At 39.3% G+C, this 21046-nt stretch overlaps 1 protein-coding gene across 6 annotated transcripts in view; it reads right to left on the bottom strand.

Annotated features, from left to right (window-relative positions):
* The window catches only part of ncam2a (neural cell adhesion molecule 2a), a 161758-nt gene that overhangs the window by 104036 nt on the left and 36676 nt on the right, over positions 1–21046 (bottom strand). The window contains exon 1 of one of the 6 annotated variants that reach the window (XM_077721272.1): positions 19650–19893. The exons of the other annotated variants lie outside the window; for them this stretch is intronic. Coding sequence (XP_077577398.1) covers positions 19650–19701 — 52 coding nt within the window. The 5' untranslated portion in view covers positions 19702–19893. Of the gene's footprint in view, positions 1–19649; positions 19894–21046 lie in introns of those variants that run through there. 6 annotated transcript variants of the gene reach the window in all.

Below are 21046 nucleotides of genomic sequence, written 5' to 3' on the forward strand. Positions count from 1 at the left end.
GAATGCGAATTGGCACGCTATCAGCCACGGTCCCAAACAAAAAAGATGAAAAGGGGCTTTTCTGTCAGTTGCTCATATTCTACCTGTGGCCACTACCCCACTTGAACTGTGTTGATTTCGGGTCAGGCGGGCGCCCCGGCCCGCTGTCGGAATCAGTGGCTGTTAACCCGCATTGGGTCAGGGCTGGCTATAGCGTCTGCCTAACCTCAGTTTCGGCATCATGGAGAGGAAACATCTTAATGAACGGAAGGCCTGGCAGGTGTTTCCAATGGAAAAACAATTCTAGAACGAAAATTAAATAATAAATAAAAACCAGATAGAGATAAGTGTATTTACGGTTTAAGGTATGTTTGATTTTTGTTGACATTTCGTAACTTGCACCTTTTTTCGTATCTTGGAAGAAAAGATTCTCAATCAAAGCTTTTTGTAACCAAAATATTTCATATGTCGAAGCATATGAAAGTAGCAGTACAAAGTATTATGTGTTTTACGGCGTGGACATGGCTTCCGACTGACGGTTTGTGTGAGGTCGGACTCCCTGTCGACTTCACCTTGACCTCGGCAAGCACATGTTTCACCTTCTCGGCACCCATCCAGCTTTTCAGACAAATGTCGGGTCTTCGGGCTAATAACATCCCACATATCATATCATAAGGCCATTGGGTCATGTGAGCCTTGTTGGCTTGATTTATTATTGCGCCACGTTTTGTCTTGATGGATGGCAGATAGCGGCCACAGCACGAGGACATCATTTCTCTTTGGTGGATAAAGATGCATACGATAAAAGCAATTGTACATTTTAGTTTTCTTATATGGATGCCTTTGCTATCTTTATTTGCACTGTTTTACAGTCTTGTGTATTCTAGCATGACTAACTAAGATTTTCTGCTGCTCACATTTACTGAGGGCCTGTCAGGACTTTTCTCCTCTTGTCAAGTTCTCACCTTCAATCAGACGCTGACGACCGTGGCAGGGTGACAAGATGCAGGCAAAGTGTGAACATAATGTGTTGTAAACAATTCTATTGATCGTATTCAGTTCTGATTCAGTTGGCCAAATACTTCCACTCATGTCAGAATGATTTAGGATTGAACCGGTGCTCCGTCAAGCATCTACTTTTTATTACTGCAGTGAGATCCGCTTTGATGAAAAATAGCCATATGGAATGATGATAAAGACAATATAAAAACATAGCTCGACCTTGTTTTACAGTTCAGTTAACAATTGTTGCTTATTTTATTATGTTTTTATAGCACAAATGTTATAATATATAAACTAATACTGTCATTATTTTAAGAATAATCGCTTCTGTTTCCTATATTTTTGTTTTGTTTTGTTTGTTTGGTGTGGTTTTATTTGCAGTTAGTAGAATGTAGTTATATGATTCTGTGACATGCACCAAAATATACATGAAAATAAATTTGTGATAAGGTTGATAGGGTTCAAATTGTAGTATGTAGAGAGAGCATGAGAGAGAGAGAGAAATAAAACTGTTTGGAAGTCAGGAGCTGAAGGGTAATTCCTATTGCCGCTCAAGGGTCACTCCTCACCAATTAAATGTCCACTATTAATACAATATCTCATTTGCACTGGTGAACTACACTCATTCAAATTTACGTTAATGACAATTGTGGTGTATAGTACGTAATGTACAAAAATATCATCTTTTGTGTGCATTAGCCTCACCGGGGTCACGGACATGCCAACCACTCTTCCATTGTACCACTAAAATATTACCACAACACTATTTCTTTTTTTGTTTTTTCTCTCTCACCAACATCTGTCTCTGAAGCATTCACAAAAAAGTCCAACAACTGTCCTTTGTTGAGAATAGAAAGAGAGAAATTGATTTGAATCTATGATATAACGCCTGACATTCCCATTGTTGATTATTCAGAGATTAAATGCTCCTTGTGACCAAAGTTATGGCTTTTTTGCCCGAAGCAACATTTGTCTTTCAGGTGCAGACGTTGGCATTCTCATGGATTATTTCTCCTGTCGAGCATCCACACTTGAAACATACAGCTGAATAAAAATGCTAATCTTGTTCTTGTTTGATGATGATTAATCATCTTGTCAGATTTAGATGATTACAGAGGAGCTTGGTAGGCAAAGTGAGTGAAAGCTAACCAAGCTGAGCCGATTAATCAGCTTTGACGCTTTCCTTGAAATCCATCTTGGAATGTTTTACCGATTCCACTGCAAGGCTGCGACACAACACAAGTGGCTCTCGTGGCAATTTGTAGAGATAAGAATGGATAAAAATAACCGTTTGCCGCGCGAAAAAAAAGAAAGACAAAGAAATTGGTTCAAAAATCAAAGTTTAAACAAATGATGCCATTTGTGTGGAAGGTGTTTGATTCTTTGAGGCATCTTAGCAGCTAATCTATCATTCTCCCTCCAAGATTGCTCTCTTTTCATCTTTTCTGGAACGTAAACAACATCACGGATTACACGTTCAGTGGAAATTATTGTTATTGTGGAGCTATTTCAAAACTATCCAGTGTTGAAAGCTCAAAATGTTTTCTTTAAACATTAAACGTTATTGCAACAGCTAGTGATGCACTGGTTAAAAAAACAAAAACTAAATACTTATACAGAATATTGGGATATATACTCAAGCCATTATGAACCTAATTGCATTCATCTATGAATCCATGAGAATGACAACATTTTTCACATCTTAATCCATGATTTGTTCTACAATTGAATTTATCCCAACAAATAATTTGTCTATTGACAATTTTGCACAGAAAACAATATGTCTTAACATTTATTCTTGAATTCCACTACCACTGCAACAATCCAGAATTGGATATATTTGCCAAGAAAGAATGGAAAATTTTATTTGACCTTAATAAAAAGGCAGCCTTGAATGTAAGCTTGAAAAATTGCTTGGAAAATGACAGTAACTGATGTATTTTGAATCATCAATCATATGGAAATTGGTATTTAATGAGATTATTGAGTAGACAAATTGCAAATGAGATGAAACTGTCGTATCTTAAATAAATATCCAAATATTATATCAAAATACATCACTTTCCTTTAAATGATGAGGCCAACTACAATTTTGAAAGTAGCAAATTGTTATTCCTGACAGTTTAACATCCAACATCATAGTACCTAAGTCAAATCTGACAATACACTGAATTAACTCTAACTGTAACCCAAGGCGTAATAATTATGTTGGGTTTCAGTCAGAATACTGGGGCATACAAACTAAAGGAGATGGCTTCTACGTGATCAGAATGCTGTATGTATTGCAAACGTATGATAATGTGAAGTTTCTAGTAAACGCAAATACAGAAATACTATATTAGAACCAATACTGGTTTAAAAAAAATAAAATCTAAATGAAAAAATAGACCGGTTAGTGTTTAGTTCAGGAAATGCCAAGTTCAAAGTGGCTATGGTGCTATACTGGCATGCATCTGTCCTCAAATGACATCAACAATTAAAAGCAACCTAGCGCAGCACTCCCTTTACTCTTGCCTTACAGAGTTTGGATGCTCGGTGCCAAAAAGAGACCACCTGGAAGCTGGGCAGCACACCCTCCAAGCCACCTCCTGACTGGCTTGTAGCAGAGAGGTAGCCAACCAAAACCAATACATATGACAGGCTGGCAGCCCAAGGAGAAGTCGGGTGGAAAAAGGCCAAACAAAAGGGACAGGCTAAAAATAGAACAAGCCAAAAGTAGGGGCAACCAATCGAAAAATCCCCTCGGTCAAAATCCCTCACTTTTGGAACGTAATCTAACATCTCAAAATAACATTAAAATACATAATGCAAAAGTCAATCCACACAGCAATTGAGAGTATCACACAATTGGCGCAATGGAATAGTTTCAAGTGGACAATTTATTACAAAATTTGTCAAAAAGAAAATTTGTATAACTGATGTGTGTGCACATGTTGATTATTTAGTAATAAGTCCCTTGCATAAGTCTTTACCAAAGTAAAGACTTTGTTTTGTAAAATTTGTAAAAATTTCGTGAAATCTCAATTTTCGAGTGGTGTGATGGCGTTTTCAAGTTGTTCAGTTTACAGATGTTTTGGTGATTTGCGCCAAGTTTCTGGAAGAGTGCAGACAGCAAATCTCCTGTTCCTTTCATCTCTATTGTCTCATTTGTAAGTGGAGCACTGTGTCAAACCATGTGGACGGCGGATCTCTTCTTATGACGTCCAAAGCCAAGCCTAATTAGATTTGATAAGGGAGTCAACATAAAATCCATTTCCCTTTGGTCTCTACTTTTCGAGCTCAGTGCTCCCAGAAACAATGGTTATTCTTCTTGAAGAAGAGTGTTTCTTTGTGGAATTATCCACTATAATAGAAAGCCATAATATAGTGGTACATGTTTTAAGATAACTACGCAGTACTGAATTCTGGGGTTGTAAAGTTTCAAGTACAACATTTCATGTACTGAATTCTTTTGGTTTTGACAAAACAGTTACATAAGCATAAAATACGCCTCCATTAAATTTATACAAGAAAAACAACAATATGTCAATGATCGAAATAGTATTCATCATACTCAATTGGGAGTTACTTAGTTACTAGTGTGAAGCCTATTTCTTCCATTACAGGAGGTAGTTAGCTTGCTAAATGTGCCTTAAACCATAACCAAGCTGTGTCGGGAGGCTCAACCAAAACAATGAATCAATGTGATTGATTAGCTAGAGTTTCTGTCAAACGAATAATGAATTGGAATTTTTCATAAATGGCTCGTAGCACACTTCTGTGAGAAATGTAGAACCCAGTAAAGGAGGCAATTTTTTTTCCTTCTTCTATAATAGTACACTCCCAAAATTGTATGATTGTTGTATTGCGATTGCTGCAGCTGGCTCACACAGGCACACAACAGGAGCATCAGGATATTAGCGCTTATTCATAGTGCCGTTAGAAAAATTAGCCAGAAATTGAATGAAATTCATGAGGGAAAAAAAAACATGCATGATGCAGCCATCTGTAGCATGGAAATCATAATGAAAATAATTTGAAACAGAGAAACAAAGATGGTAAGTGTGTAATCTAATGCAATTGTAAAGAAATAAGACAGGTGCAGTATCAAAAAAATGGAATCTACCAATTACATATTTAATCAATTGTTTCATGAGAATGTTGTTTTTTTGTGCATTTTTATGCTAACAACAACAGGAGTGATAGAAAAGAACGATTTTCAGGGAAAAAAAGGACTACTTTAAAGTCGGAGCAAAAATACTGGTCTCAAATCTCTAGTCTCTATCTGTCAAAACACACCAAATGTCGTCATCACCTCTGAAAAGGTCAGAAAGAACTGCAAAAGGTTCTCACGATCTGACAAATCCAGCTCTACTTTCTTGTCAAAAACTATGGTCTGACTCACAGACAATGCGAATATTTCAGTCCAACATTTCTTTAAAAAAAATACAGCAACTTTGGATTGTTGGAACATTTTTGCAAACAAATAAGCAACATTTTTAAATGATTTGAGCTATGATACCAATTTCAAAAGGGAGCATATCAATAACTGATTCAGGTACATCACCTTATACACTTCTACACAAGCAGGTCAGAGCCCGAGATTCATCCTATGGATTTGGAACATCCAGGCGGACATGCAAACCAATTATTCACCGTTTCTCCGAGACTCATGGCATCCCTGCAGGCTGAAATTGTCTCAGTCTGACAAAATGGTTTTCTTCACACCAATAATAATAATAATCAAAAATGCAATCACAGGAAGACGATGGTGCTAGAGAGGTCACCTTTTCCTGATAATATTCTAGTGTTAGCGCAAATCAGATTTGATTAGAAGTATTTATTACACTGAAAATGAACACCTTGTTTTGCAGAATGGATAAATGATCCGTCATTTTTTTTAATGAAAAAACAAATCATAAGGAATATTTGAGAAAAATACAGTGTGCAATACGATACACTCTATTATGTACATTGTATATGAAGCCTTGGATCGAAATAGGGATTGTATGTCAAGTGGAGATCATTGGAAGAAGGAAAAATGGGACATGAATATGACTAACATTACATTTAAATGAGTCTGAACATTTTAAAAGAAATTAAAAGTTATATATAGCTTTCTGCTCCAGCACACTAAGGATCTGCAGCTACCAAATCTCATTGAATGCACAGGTGGTGGTATCTTTGCCAAAAATATGCATTGTCGCTCAGCGCAGCCAGAAACCTTTACTAATCTCCCACTTTTGGGTGCTAAGCAAGATTGGGGATTAAATCTGGGAATATTATGTTTTGTGCAAGAGTACATTTTTGCTAAGAAGTATCTGATGGAGAGAGGGGGGGAAATCTTATACTACAAGTCTTTCTGGCATTTATTTCCGCTATGAAAAATGCAAAGACGTGGGAATTGAAGTTTACATGATGACAGATGATGAAAAGATAGGGGGGAAAAAAGATAAGAAACAATGACAATGATTTAAATATGAATAGAGCGAGCTCAGCCACAAATGAGATAGATATTTGCGGATAATATGAAAGGAAGAAGGCCGGATATTAAAAGAAAAGCGGTGGGTGGGAATGTCATAAAAAACAGACGTTTGATGAAGTGCAGAAAAGCACCATGAATTAAAACCCATTAGGACAGATATGCATCAATAGGACATGGTTTCTCCTCCCCGTTTTCGCAAACCTTGATCACATCTGCATCCGAGCGCCTAAGCATTATTGAGTGGTACAGAGCAAGGAAACAAATGCAGATTTGTAGTGTAAAACCTTTGATTGAGTCAGTCTTCATGTACTTCTGGGTGGTATAGCTTGAAAATGATAGTGACATTTCAAAAGAATTTGCCATGGTCATATGTATGTGTCAATATGTATGTGATTCTTGTCATTTCAGAGGAAAAGCAAGTTTATTACAACCCCAATAATACAATCATATCATCTATCTGTGGCCTAAAATCCGTTGATATATAGACTACAGCAACTGCTAGGTGCTAGCCTGACATTCAACACATTCAATGTGCCTGCATTATGCACGCACTGTGGCCCTCACCCTGCAAAAAAATACTATCTGGCTGGATGGACAATAAAGGAAAAGTATCCTGCCTGTCACACAAAGTCCGTAATTTTATGAGTCACCCCCCAAGGCCATTGTGTCTGACACCATGAAGAAAAGACAGCATGAAAATAGAGGGCATCTTGAATAAAACAAAGCCCACCAAGCAATTCCTCAGTATATCATTTATATCCTGTATTAGTTATTTCAACATGCACTACCATAATAATATTGCAGTATAATGCTGACCATTTTGATCATTATTTAGGGGAGTTCCATTCAAAACTGTATGGTAATGTTCACAAATAGGGTTCTTGCTAGAGGAGAATGTTACGTATTATCTTTTTATATACTGGGAAGATCTTTCATCTCATCTCATTTTCTGAACTGCTTTGTCCTCATTAGGGTCATGGGGGGTGCTGGAGCCTAACCACGTTGACTCAAGGCCAGAGGCGGTGGCCAGCCGGTCGCAGGGCACAAGGAGACGGACAACCATGGCAATTTACAGTGTCCAATCGGCCTACCATGCATGTTTTTGGAATGTGCGAGGAAACAGGAGTACCCAAAGGAAACCCACACTAGCCCGGGGAGAACATGCAAACTCCACACAGGTGGATATGACCTGGATTTGAACACAGGACCCCAAAGCTGTGAGGCCGCCACACTAACGACTCACTACATGGAAGATATTTTTGTAAAACATTTCAGAATTGGTAGGAGTACTTATCAGGGTTGTCATGAATTAAACAGAAAAGTGGGCTAGAATCTGGTGTGCATATTTTGGAATCAATTTGGTCCAATTGACGACAGGGACAGTATTTTCGATACAGAAATGATAGAGATACCATTTAATATTTTAGCTAGATGGCTCACTGAACCACTCAATGTCATCTTTTGCCCTTCGCGTTATTATGTGATCATTCATTTATATGTTATAACATGGCAGCAGGATTTTTTTCCCCAATACAGTAGTTTATGGAAAAATTCTGTTTACCGTCCAGCCAGAAATGTTTTTATAACAGGCCAATTATGACTTTACGCCAGGGTACACTATCGACTAAAGTGTAAATTACATTAAAATTCTTGAATTTGAGTTTGTTCCAAATTCAAGCATCCTTGCATACATACTGTAGACAGAATCCCACATAAACCTCCTCACAAACTTATCTAATCCCACTCAATGTACCATTGGGGATGTTGACAAGCACAGGGACTTTTCATTTCATTTTCAGTACAGTGCTCAAATCTAGCAAGAGAAATGAAGACAGGTAGAACCCAAACTGCGGGGAGACATGCTGAATATTTTATCATGTTTTTACAGAGTCAACGGAAGGAGTCTGCTCCGTGTTTATATCGGTATCTGCCTGTGTACTTTACTGAAAATACACGCGTTGAGGACGGCTTATTTTCACCGGGCCGAAGCAGAAAGCAGGTCATGTGACAGGGTCGAGGGTTTGACAGAAAAATATCCATGTTTTGAACAAATATTTCTATAGAATTATGAGCAAACTCAGGAGTTGGTGTTTTGACACAAAGGAGTTATGACAGTCTCCGCACATAAAAACAAGTCGGGCGAGTCGTATCAGACACTTCCTTCGCTGTTGCACCTTAGCTATTAGGACCAGAAGTTGAGTTGAAAATGGGGAGCTTAAACCTGCAGATATTCCATTTTTTTTGTTTGTTTGTTTTATTCTTGCAAGGCAAAATGGTGTTGCTGGTGTCAAGGTCAGCTTCCTCGCCTCCCCATCCTCTGTGACCCTTTATCAGCACCACTACTCCCCCTTCATTTCCTCCCATTTGCCTTATCTCTGCCCCCTCACCTCATTCTCACTCCTTTGAGTTAACTTTGGTAACAGGTGAGTTCCCCGGTCTAATTACAGAAGGCTTTCCCCGGGTTCAGTGGGGGCGGCTCATTTGCAGGCCCAAAGAGAATCTGCTAGCTTAATAACATCCTCCACAGGCTGGCTTCATAAACAGACCATCAATCTCATGGTCGCATAAATGTCAACTGACACACTATCAAAGTGTTGTGGTGTCAAAATAGCTCACATGTTGAATAGATGTTTTTCATCTGTGCTCTTAATTCAAACGTACAAACATTTTAAACAGTGTGTGGTATGTATTGAATCATGTTAGTCCCAGTGTACACAAAGCACACACAACAGTTTGACATTCAACTAGACCAGACTATGCCAGTCTTTAACAAAATACTAAATTTGCATTTTGTATCATAACTACCAGAAAAAACATGTATTTTTCACAAATTAATGTAATTATTTTTATTTAAAAAAATATATAAATTCAATTTTTCCATTTTACTTAACTTGTTTTAGTTGACTACCACTCGATGTTTACTCACCATTTCAAAAGCACACCTACATGTGGCTTGAAAGTCGGTGCATGTGTGTTTGGTACACCAAAAATATTCGACCATATCAAGCCCAAAGATTGGTTAAAATGGATCTTTAAATGGCTGACAAAGTTCAAATTTTTCGTCTGGCTGTCAATCATCTTTGATAAATGAATGTTGCAATTTGACAAAGCACTTGGAAATTTTCTCATGGGGAGTAATAACTCTTGACAGCCTGACATGCAATGACCAAGCCATCTGATAAGTGTGTCCTTCTATATAATGTTTTGACTGATTGACATGCTAATTGCAATTTACCATGAACCCTTTTTTGCCTTGGTGAAGAAATAAAGTCACACTCAAAATCAAGTCACAAGTCTTTTCCTTTTTTGGTCCTAAGGCATTAATTGTGTGACTACTTGGTCCGAGCCGATTGGAGTCCAGATTGAAATAGATCAAGTGCTTATCTCTTGTGGAATTACACGCCGTATCATATGTAACTGATTTTCAATTTAGGCCCGCAGAGATATATGTTGAAAGAGAAGCAATCGTCAATGCATAGGACCCCATTTTCATCCCACATGGCCTCATTAGATTCATGCTGTTGAGTAACTTTTGGAAATTCCTCCAATTCTGCACACAAACACTGACTGCAATTGCATTTCCACAGACCCAAGCAAGGGAGAATCACTCAATCCTATAGGACTCCTATTTAGAGCCCATGATTAGGCTCATCTTGGCAATACCAAGTCTTTATTTTTACTTGATATTTACCAATGTACGTTCATTAATTCTTCTCCCGTACATTGGTAACTCTGTATTAGTTGCCAGGTAGTCGAATCGCCCAACAAAACAAATACCCATTCTCACATACACGCACACAACAACAGAGAATTTAGAGTTTTGCCTAATATGCTTGTTTCTGGGGGATCGTATGAAACACATCAAGGCACAGGGGGAGCACAAACGCATGCAATTGAACCATTGATTGGAGGGTGGACATACTAGAGTGTATGAATTGACATATAAATCATTGATTATGTGGATCAACAATTCAAATCCCATAGCAGAAAAACTGAAATTTAGGAAAAGATTTGGAAGGAAAATCTTGAGAATTATCTAGGGTAGCTAATTATTTCCATACCACTGTATTCATGTAAAGACGGAACCCGTACTGCATAAAAAAAAACAATTTTGTTAAGACAAAGTTCTCAATGTTTCAGATAGTTAAACACTACCTGATTTCAAGGTGTTGCATTTTTTTTTTTTTTTTGCTGAAGCAGGCAGCTTCATTTTCACTCATCACAAAGAAAGCCTTGAGCGATTGGAACAAAGCATCAAAGGCACGAATAAAACAGTAGACAAAAACCCGATGACAAAAGCTCAAAACCGGCCCTGATCTCCTTCCTTATGATTTACTTTCCACTTAAGGACCCCTTTTTTTTGCTTTGCACAACTCTCCGAGTTTGATTTGACAGGAGGATGACCTTTGCACTTCCATCAGACGCCCACTGTCACAAACAAGTAACGGTTGGATGCTAAAACATCATCACCCGTTTGCACACATCTGTGATCAGGCAAAAGAAATAGCCTTGCTAGCATCTGGGTCATGTGTCATGCTGAGCTTTATCACGGCAAGCACTTTTAGCCTCTTACACACCCGCGGCGGTTCCCTCGGAGCATAGAAAATAGCAGAAAAGTGATGCCAAAACGTTTGCCGCCACAGGAGACAATACCTGATCCCTTGGTGCCGCTTCCCTGGCAGCTCGCGGACAGGAAACAGCAAGAAATCATTTAGTTTTACTAACAGACTAAATCCTTTCTACAAGTCTGCTTCATTAATTACTGTACCATGTCACTAGCACACGAACAATAAATTAAGTACCATAATGTTTTCTCGGATTTCTTTAATATACCATTGACAGTTCGTTGTATTTTTTTGTTGCAAAGCAGACAAGAATACAAAAGAAAATGTCAAGATATTGCCTTGTTCAAGGGTTCAAGCATCTCAACATGATGTAGTTGCAATTTTCTTTGCCCCAAGCCAAACGTTTGCATCAAGCCCAAAGCCCAAGTCCTGCCGAATGAGCGATTGCCGTTCGGAGCTCAATTCATACAAGAGGATGTTTCTTTTCCAATGCCTATTGTTTCATTTGCAGAAGTGGATATGAAAAGTACACTTAAAGACAATGAGCATGCTTCTTGTTGCCATGAGCAATGGGCAGGATTACAACTGAAAATTATCTTGCTTCACTAATTGCGCACTATGGAAATGTATACCATTTTTTTCAAGTACATTTGTGAGAGCATCAGAATTCCATTATGAAGACATTTTTGTGCCATTTGGTGTTCCGCAATGATCGGCAAATATAAAATAAGTCTCCATTAATATATCTCTTTACTAAACCCTGAAGTAGAAGACGCCCATGTCATCAAAATGAAACATAAGTGCTCATTTAGTTTCATTTAGTGAGTTATACTATAATTAATCATCAATCAATACATATTTGAAGAGTAATAGTACAAAAAAAATAATTGTTTGATGAGGTTGGTGTTTTATTTCGATTTTAAATCCAAATAAATTAAAAAAGTAAACCTTTCTCCAAAACCAATAAATACATAACCAAAATGAAAAGAATTCCCACCAATTGTTGTTCAGATGATTTATGAGAGACAAACAAGATGATGAGGTTATTATCTCTAAATATGTATTTGTGTTCTTAGCTTTGCCATGAACAAAACAGCTGCCAGGTTTTTAATAAGTCGACTTGTGGCACAACATGAATCGTTTTGTGTCCAGAGCGTCGAGTGGTTAGTCATCGTGGTAATCCTCGCTGAGAGGCACGCAGTCGTGACTGAGCCGGTTACCATGTCTAATCTTGGCCATTGCATATATAATGATAAGAAGAAAGCAGTCCTCGGGGGGTGTGGGCGCCACACTTTCTCTTTGCCACTCGGAATTTTACACGGTTGCCAGTTAACTGACTTTTTTAGGAGAAACAGTCACAAATGTGGCGAAAAGTGATATGCGTTTTAATTTCATACATCGACAAACAAAGGCTGTGCCGTAATCTCGTTCACTTTTTGCATGTGTTTATGCTAATCTTCAACCTTGAAATATGGGAGACAATAGCTAGCAATGCTTGAATGAAGACAATGTCGGCGATTTTTGTGTTGAGACGCACAGGTGGAAGACCAGCGTGACGTAAAGGTTATTCTTGGACTCCTGTAGGCCCTGAGTGAACTCCTCATTTCTGCTGTGTTTTATGTAGCGTGAAGGTTCCAAATGAAACTCCCTGATCGTGTGGGAGAGCTCTATTAATTTGGGACTCAGGCCGCCACCGTGGGGAGGGAGCAGCACAGACGATGCGGCAGGGGCCAGCATTGCTTCTCATGGCTTATTGACCGAGAAGACCGGCATCTATATTTCTGCGGCTTTTAGCTTTAGATGACCCATCATTGTCATTTTTTCGCCCTTCGTTCATATGTGATGTGATCATCTCAGTTACTGGCTTTGTTGAGAGCCGCAGTCACAAACATTGACGTTAGTTTCCAAGGCAAACAGACCAAGTAGTGCTGCTTAAAAGGCAGACTCCCTGAGCAGATGAGACTTCTGGTGTGGGAGGACCGTGCAGAGCGCAGTGTGAGCACATGAAAAGAAGAAGAAATCAAATGTGGAAGTCAAATGAGAAACAAAAAGAAGCTGGCCTACGTTTCATTAGGAAATTCTGTTTGAAGATCGTCTGACATCAAGAGGCAAATCAGGAGCAGCGAGACTGTTTGGCCATGCTGCAAGTCGCACAGCTCCCACCCACACAACAGCCAAACCTCGCATTTCCCTCTCATCCGCGGCTTCTGAAGTAGCACCTCCCATCAAGAAGGATACTGGCCACCAGGCAAGAAATCAGAAATGTCTTTTCAAGATGGCCTCTACATTCATTTCCAACTAGAAGAAATCCAGTGAGACAGCTCACAATATGATGTCATCTGGCAGATGATGTTGAGCAGAGACTGGCAGCTAAACCCATCTTGGCACAAGTGGCAACATAAATTTGCCCAAGGCTGCTAATAAAAGAGCATTTTAACAAGTCTCACTTCTGATACAAAGTGGAGTGATTGAAGCATGCTGTGTTAACTATGTATTCACATAATGGTACAGAACAGAAGTGTGCAATGAAGTACTCTGATCAAATGTGTCTGGAAACCAAAAATGCATTTTTCACACAAGCATGTATTTATATTTATTGATATATATATATGTATATTTATATTTTTTCATATTTATTTATATATAGATATATATTTATTTCTTTTTATTTATTTTTGCTTCTACAGCTAATGCTGCATTGACACTCGGCCTGTTAAAACCAAAAACCACAATTAAAATGAAAAGCATAGCTGTGCATTTGTCAATAACACCATTCTCCTTATGATTAAAACATAAATTAGCATGCCATGTCACCTCGTCTTTCTGTTATCATCGTCAGTATGCTATTATCCACTCATTCAAAACATCTGCCTCTTCACCTCGACGCCTTAGTCCAGTTAATTATTTCAAAGTCTGCCCGTTAACAACATTGCAAGCCAGGCAATATGTGATGTTAAAAAAAAATCTATGTTCCGATCAATACGTTTGGGACCTTGTCATCACACGAATGGTACGTGAAGAAGCAGAGATTCATCTATGAGGACCAAAGAAAACTGAAAAGGGATTTGGAAGTCCAACAAGGCCAATAATGAGCCTTTCAACTTCTCATTAAACGGCAATGTAGGCTTTTCACATTGAGATGTGTTAATATGACTCCAGACTGCCTGAAAATGGACACATGTTCACCCTAAAACTGGTTCAAATGATTTTTTTCAGTATATCTTAAGATATTAAGTATGACATTTTTGTAGCCACCAAAGAAATCCTTAAATAGGCTGCTTGCTTATTAAAAATTATAGGGGTTAAAATGGGAATATTATCATACACATATACATATACACAAATATATACACATAAAAATCACTAGTTTAAATGAAAATTTGCAAAACAAAACTCATTCTTCTCCAAACGTTTGAATAAAATATTAATGTTTCAAGTATTTGAAGTCAACAATTTCAAAGTTATAAGTTCATACCAATGATTCCTGCAGATGGTATACATTGTTATATGTACATAATATTATGGTCAATTAGGTGTGATGTTTTTTTTTTTCCGTATCCTTTTCAAGTGACTTAATACATGGGATGAAGTACCTTATATGTTAAATATGTTAGCTGTATCCACTGTGTATAAAAAGGGGGAATTTAGCCATTTGTGTTTAGAGTAGCTATCAGGAATAAAGTGAGAAAATGTACCTATCCAATCAAAATTCTAATCTATTTAAGATAATTCCCCCTTGAGAATGAATGTGTCGCACAAAAAGTCTCAAATTGAGATATGACAGGAGCGCATCAAACTTAAGCAATGAAAAATATAATTCGATCTTACATTCAAACCTAATAATGAGAACTTTTGTTGGAACTGCTGAAATGTATTCTGAATGTCTTACAAAATATTTGGAAATGCAAGAAGTGGAGGACGGCAGTTGATACCTGCTGTGTTTACCCATGAATAAATACATTTTGAGAAGGTGCATAGCTCAAAATACTCTCAGGTGAGGACAACGTGTGAGTGGCATAACTTCACAACAGATTGTGTAAAAATAAATAAACAAATATTTGTCAATCGTTTTCAAGTCGGGGCATGAAACATTTACAACCAGTAGAATAATGAAGTTAACGCCTACAATCTAATAGTAGTCTAGGGTCTAGTTTAGTCATAGTCTAAGGGTAGCCCAGTGGACGAGTTATTAGCGTGTCGGGCTCACAGTTCTGGAGTGGAGGGTTCAATCCCAAGGGGTTCCTTCACTGACGGGAGTTTGCATGTTCTCCCCAGGCTAGCGTAGCTTTTCTCCAGGTACTCTGGTTTCCTCCCACATCCCAAAAACATGCATCTTAAGCTGTTTGAACACCCCAAACTGTCCTTAGGTTTGCATATGATTGGTTTATTTGTCTCGTTGTAGCCTGTGATTGGCTGGGCACCAATTCAGGGTACCCAAAGTCAGCTGGGATAGGCTCCGGGACCCCTTGTGACCCTTGTGAGGATAAGGGGTTCAGAAAAAAAATGACAGCAATCTAGGACCCTTGCTAATCAACAGTGAAAAATCAATTGCGGACATGACCAATTGCGTCTTTCTGTTTTTATCGAGGAGAGGACAACAACTCTTCAGAATAGCCAATCTTGACATAAACTACACATTTTCAGCATTGCAGCCGACATGAATGAAATGAAACTGGTTCTGGTGTCAGCCAGCATTGTGGTCTGGCTCGGTCCATTAACCTACAAGGAAGCCAAAGTGTTTCCTACTTGGCTCGTCGTGAAGAAGGCTGCCTTCTCCAATTACATCAGTCTGGTCTAATAAGATTTAATCTCAACACGATCCAATTATATTTTATTCATTTTGGCTCAGTGTGACTCCACCGACTTTGAGTTCATTTTTTGCCCGATGCACTTTAACGAGATGCAATCAGATTCGCTTGGAATGAATGAATTTTGAATCCGAACTCTTGCCACCTCCTCCCATGTAGACACTTTTCACACACCCAGCCGGAAGCGAAGAATCCCCGAGGAGAATACTAGTCACGTCCATGATGTCAAGAAGTCTGGTGAATAAGACTAAAGGGGAAGTTGGCAGGAAATGCAAGGGTGCCAAATCTTGTTGGAAATGTGCCATATTCTCACCTAGTGGAATGTCAACTCTCATCTATGGGGCTTGTTTGTTTCCAATGTGACCGGGAAATCAAAAAAACAACATCAAGAGTACACTTTTATTTCAGTGTGACTATTTTTCAACATGTTTTCTAATCCCTGATGCTAATCCTTTTAACTTGCATAGTTTTTTGAGCCCATTTAAACTGCCTTGGAGCAAGACACGTCTCTTCTAAAGTACTGCATGGTAACTGACCTCAAAAATCCCCATGAACAAAATATTCAAATCTGTTGTGTATTTTCATAAGGAAAACAACATGGCTTAGCGTTAAGAAATGGGAGAAAAAAAAAAGACATTCAGGCAAAGTTTTAGTCACACTGAAAAGGTGTTAATAATTTAACAGCTCTATGGCTTAGAGGAACAAATGTAGGAAAGAAATAAATAAATAAAGAAGGATGTTTTTTGAACTTTATTCCGACCATGACTGTTTGTATTCAGGCAACGTAATAGAACTAGGGGCCAATAGGTAGTGTGCAAAGTGATGCAGGAGGACAAAACTTGGGTAAAATGAGCGCTAAAGGGCACACACATTCACATCATATCAAAATAAAATGGCAGGATAATAAATAGTATATCCATAACAATGAGATTGCCCTTTGGACAACATCCGAGGCCTGCTGACTCAAGTCATTCTTGAAATGGGTTCCTTATACATGGCCGCCTCCGGGGTGTGATTCCACTTTCTTGTACACACGAGCTCTTTCTAGACCATCGCTCAAATATTACAATCATGGCCAAGACCCCGGCACATCACATCACATCCCAGGCACCCTACAGTGCGCTACACCGCTGATGTGGATTTCTTGAAAAGGCCTTGCGTGAATATTTATCTCTTCGGAATGGTTGGTTTATTTTAAGGCTTCTGTGGTTGTACGCCTTTGCGCGCTGAGGCTCAAAACTATTCGTGTGAGCAAGAGCATATAAAGCCGCAGTACATGATGTGAGCAAACCTCAAACACATGCTTAGGCCCCGGCTGAGGGTGCGATGAGAGACACTTAGGCGCGGGGGTATAAATCTTTTAAAGCCTTAGCCATGGACGTTTCCCCCTGAGAGATACAGGGGAATATCTTAATTACGCCACTTAACATCACATTGGCGGGTCCCCGGCGAGCCCAAGCGACCATGTAATTCATTGTAGGGAGGATCGGTAAAAGCCAAATACATCAACCTTCAAGAATGCAAAGTGCAAAGCGGTTAGCAAACTGGGATTTCACAAGCAAACATTTTCGTAGACAAGCTAAACGGGATGTGTGCACAGAGAGTGGAGTAACATAGACACGCAAATCCTTTCAGCATCGCACACAAATTCAAGCTGCTGCTAAAGCAAGAAAATGAATTGTAATGTGATTTTTTTTTTCTTCAAGTGGTAGTATTTTTTTTTTAGATGCTGAACTCAAGTTCACCCTTGTTTTTATTCTAATTTGCATTCCGTTCTGGGTATTGTCTGGCAGCTCATTTGTAGTGGACTGTTGCCATCGTGAATAGATGATGAATGATAGCTGATGAAAATGGTTGCTAAAGTGTGATGAAAGAGCAATGCAATAAATGAACAAAGCTGATATATGCCAGCAAGTTTGAGTAAGGGTATGCTGAACAGAGAGAAGTGATACAGCAGGTAGAAAAAAATAAAAATAAATCTAGTCTTTCTCTCCTTGTTGGCATAACCTCAACATGTTTAGACTATTCTGGAATGGGAAAGAAAGGCATCTCACAAGCTTGCGTTATAATTAACTAGGGGACATGACACAAACAATTAAGGCTATCAAATAAATTGATGTGTTTGTGTTATAAACATTCTTATATCTTGTATCTAGTTGGACCCACTACAAAAAAATCTATCAAAACTATTGCCTTTAAAGACAGGATACAAATAGATAGGTGAATTGGTTGAAAGAACAAATACTGCACAATAAAGCAAGTTGTTTGAGACGTGATTGGCTTTTTCCACTTTCTGTCTTGGGTACATATACCTTTTTTTTAGCTAAAATACATTTTAAGGACTTACGTTTTTAAGGAATACTTTTTTTTTGTTTATACCATCATTCGATCCGCTTGAATCTTGAGTTACATGAAAACCACTCTTCTATCTGCTGATAGATCATGCACTGTGCTGCAGGAAATAGTTCATTAAAAACAAAGTTTTGGTCCTCTATTTATCCCAGAGATGCATATTGTTGAGCAGCATTATTAAATATGGTTCTATTGGATGCTGGAATATTATTAACTCAATGACTGAAATTACAATCCAGTCTCTCTCCACCAAAATATCCTGGAAATCTAGATAGGATATGACAAGTGTTTAGTGTGCTTCTACTGAATGTCAGATTCTAATTAAGATGTATATCCACCTGTTCATAAAAAAAAGATTAAATCACGATTCGGGGTGTCCCCCACCTCTGGCCCAGAGTCAGCTGGGATAGGCACCAGCACCCCCTGCGACCCTAATGAGGATAAAGTGATGAAAATATCAGGATTGGGATCAAGTAAACTGCCTCAAATTTCTAACTGAGTAAATCAATTTGTTTGTGAACTTTAGTCTTGTCTAGAGACTTTGTGACATTTTATTTTATTTATTTATTTTTTGCTTCGGTCCTGCGAGATATTTCAGATGTAAGGTTTTGTCTCCAAACAAACAAACAAAAGGTTAGGAAAGATGAATTGAATTGTGCAGGGGTACCTAATGAAGAGTCCTTATATGGCCCGAGCGCAACTCTTTTCAGCTCTTTACCGCCACCTGCTGCTGTAAACCAGCAAGCCACTGTAAATAACATCAATCAAGCAAAGTGATATGTTGGCACCAGACTTGAAGGAAATTCAGCTGCTAAAAACCATAAGGTCGATTTAAATACGCGAAAGAGATAAATGTTGACAACATGGATGAAGTCATCTAATGTCTCCAATGTTTTTCCTCTCAAATTCAATCTTTACGATCGTGACGTCAGTTCATCGATGTGCGAAAACACACACACACACACACACACACACACACACACACACACAGTGCGCGTTAAACTTCTCACGGGCACTCCTAACTGCAACCGCAGCATCGTGCACGTGCAATGTTTCAATTTGGCTACTGTACACATTACAAGACCGAGTTGACTTTTGGAAAAATTCAGGATTCAAAATTAGGACACCCAAATTCTTCCAATTCAGGCTTGAAGTTGCCTTAGTACATCAAATCTCCAATCAAATCTCTTAAGGGCAAATGACTAAACACTTATCAGCACAGAAGAGGAGCCCTTCTTAAGACAAGAGCTACCCCCAAATGCCCCCCTCCCCTTTTTTCAGAGCCCCCCTAGCTCCTGCAAAGACGTGATGCAACTACAAAACAAGGTCCAGCACAACAGTCCAGCCCCTCTCCCCGTCTCCCCTTTTCCCCGTCTCCGGCACCTCGCTACGGCAAATCCAAGTTGTCCACAAAGTCTGCAGGCTCGCGCCTTGACGTGCACTCGCACCCTCACACCTAGACGCGCACGCGCGTTTTACCTTGGCTGCCGCACACCAAAACCGCCATGAGATGCACGAGTTGGAGCATCATTGTAGATCTGCTCCTTTGCAGCTACAGAGAGACACCGTGCAGGAAAACCAGGCAGGCACAGGGCTCGACTCCGTTCATCCACTCCGCCTTGGACTCCGAGAGTGACTGTGTTCCACTGTTCTGCCTCTTCTGTCCTCTTCTCTCCTCTTCTCTTCTCTTCCGCTCCTTCCTCTATGCGCGCTCCCGCTGCCAAGCTCGTTCTCCGAGCACGATGTGCACCCTCCCCACCACCCAGCTGCTGTCTGCCATGTAAGCCCGAGGTGATTCAAGTACCCATACACTATTCTGAAGTCGAACTACTGGTATGTGTGTTTAAACACATACACACACAACAAAAAAGAAGACAGGTCAAATTAAGAGTACTGTGTTCCCTTCAAATATCTAAATTGATCCATCCGGCTCTCAAAATGAGAAAAGTAAACTAGTTAAAAAAAGGCTGTCAAGACTATTAGGTCAGGTCCTCCATGTGACTGCTTTGCAGGTCGGCCTCACAGCTTTGGGATCCTGGGTTTGAATCCAGGTTGGTCCTTCTATGAGGAGTTTGCATGTTCTCCCCAGGCCTGCGTGGGTTTTCTCCAGGTACTACATTGTTAGAATTTTTAAAAGCTTTCAGAATGGAACTTGCGCCTGCCAACACTAAAGTCAGGCAAGTGAACCTCTACTACACCAATGGTTCCCAGCGTTTTCCTCACAGCGGACCAGTAAGGCTTTTTCTATGTTTTTGCGGACCAGCTGATGGGAAGGGCAACAACTTAGGACAAATGTGAGGGGAGGGGGTGTGGGGGGGATACCTGCACAAACGAAAGCCTCGACGGCAAGTATATTATCGATTATTTATTATCAGTTATAACAACTTTTTTTTCATTTCAAGCAGGAGGTCGAGATGTAAAACGTTAATATTTTTTACTCTGATGGACCGGCACTAGGTAGCTCACGGACCGGTACCGGTCCACGGACCAGTGTTTGGGGACCACTGCTCTAATCCATCAGACGGCATCATTCAATCAATCAACTAACCAATCCAGCTCTCAAACCTAGTTGCCTTGGCCCTTGTCCATGCCATTTTTAACACTGTTTATCCATCAGGGATCCGAAAAGTTGAGAATAATAAAAGTGGGAATAAAACTCATGACACACCGTCACAGGCAACAATGGGAGGCAAACAAATTAAGCGGTCATGGGCGGCTGGGGTGTGCTGACTAGTGTAACATAAGGAAAGTGCCGGCAGGAACAGCTGGAAATTAAACAAGAGGAATGAGACACGAAGAAGAAACATGTGAAAACAAGACAGCAAGTGACAAGCCTCCGAGTCTCTGAGTTTTTCATATTCGGAGTTTTCACAAAA

Source organism: Stigmatopora nigra, chromosome 1, assembly GCF_051989575.1.
Source record: "Stigmatopora nigra isolate UIUO_SnigA chromosome 1, RoL_Snig_1.1, whole genome shotgun sequence".
Classification (NCBI taxonomy): Eukaryota; Metazoa; Chordata; class Actinopteri; order Syngnathiformes; family Syngnathidae; genus Stigmatopora; species Stigmatopora nigra.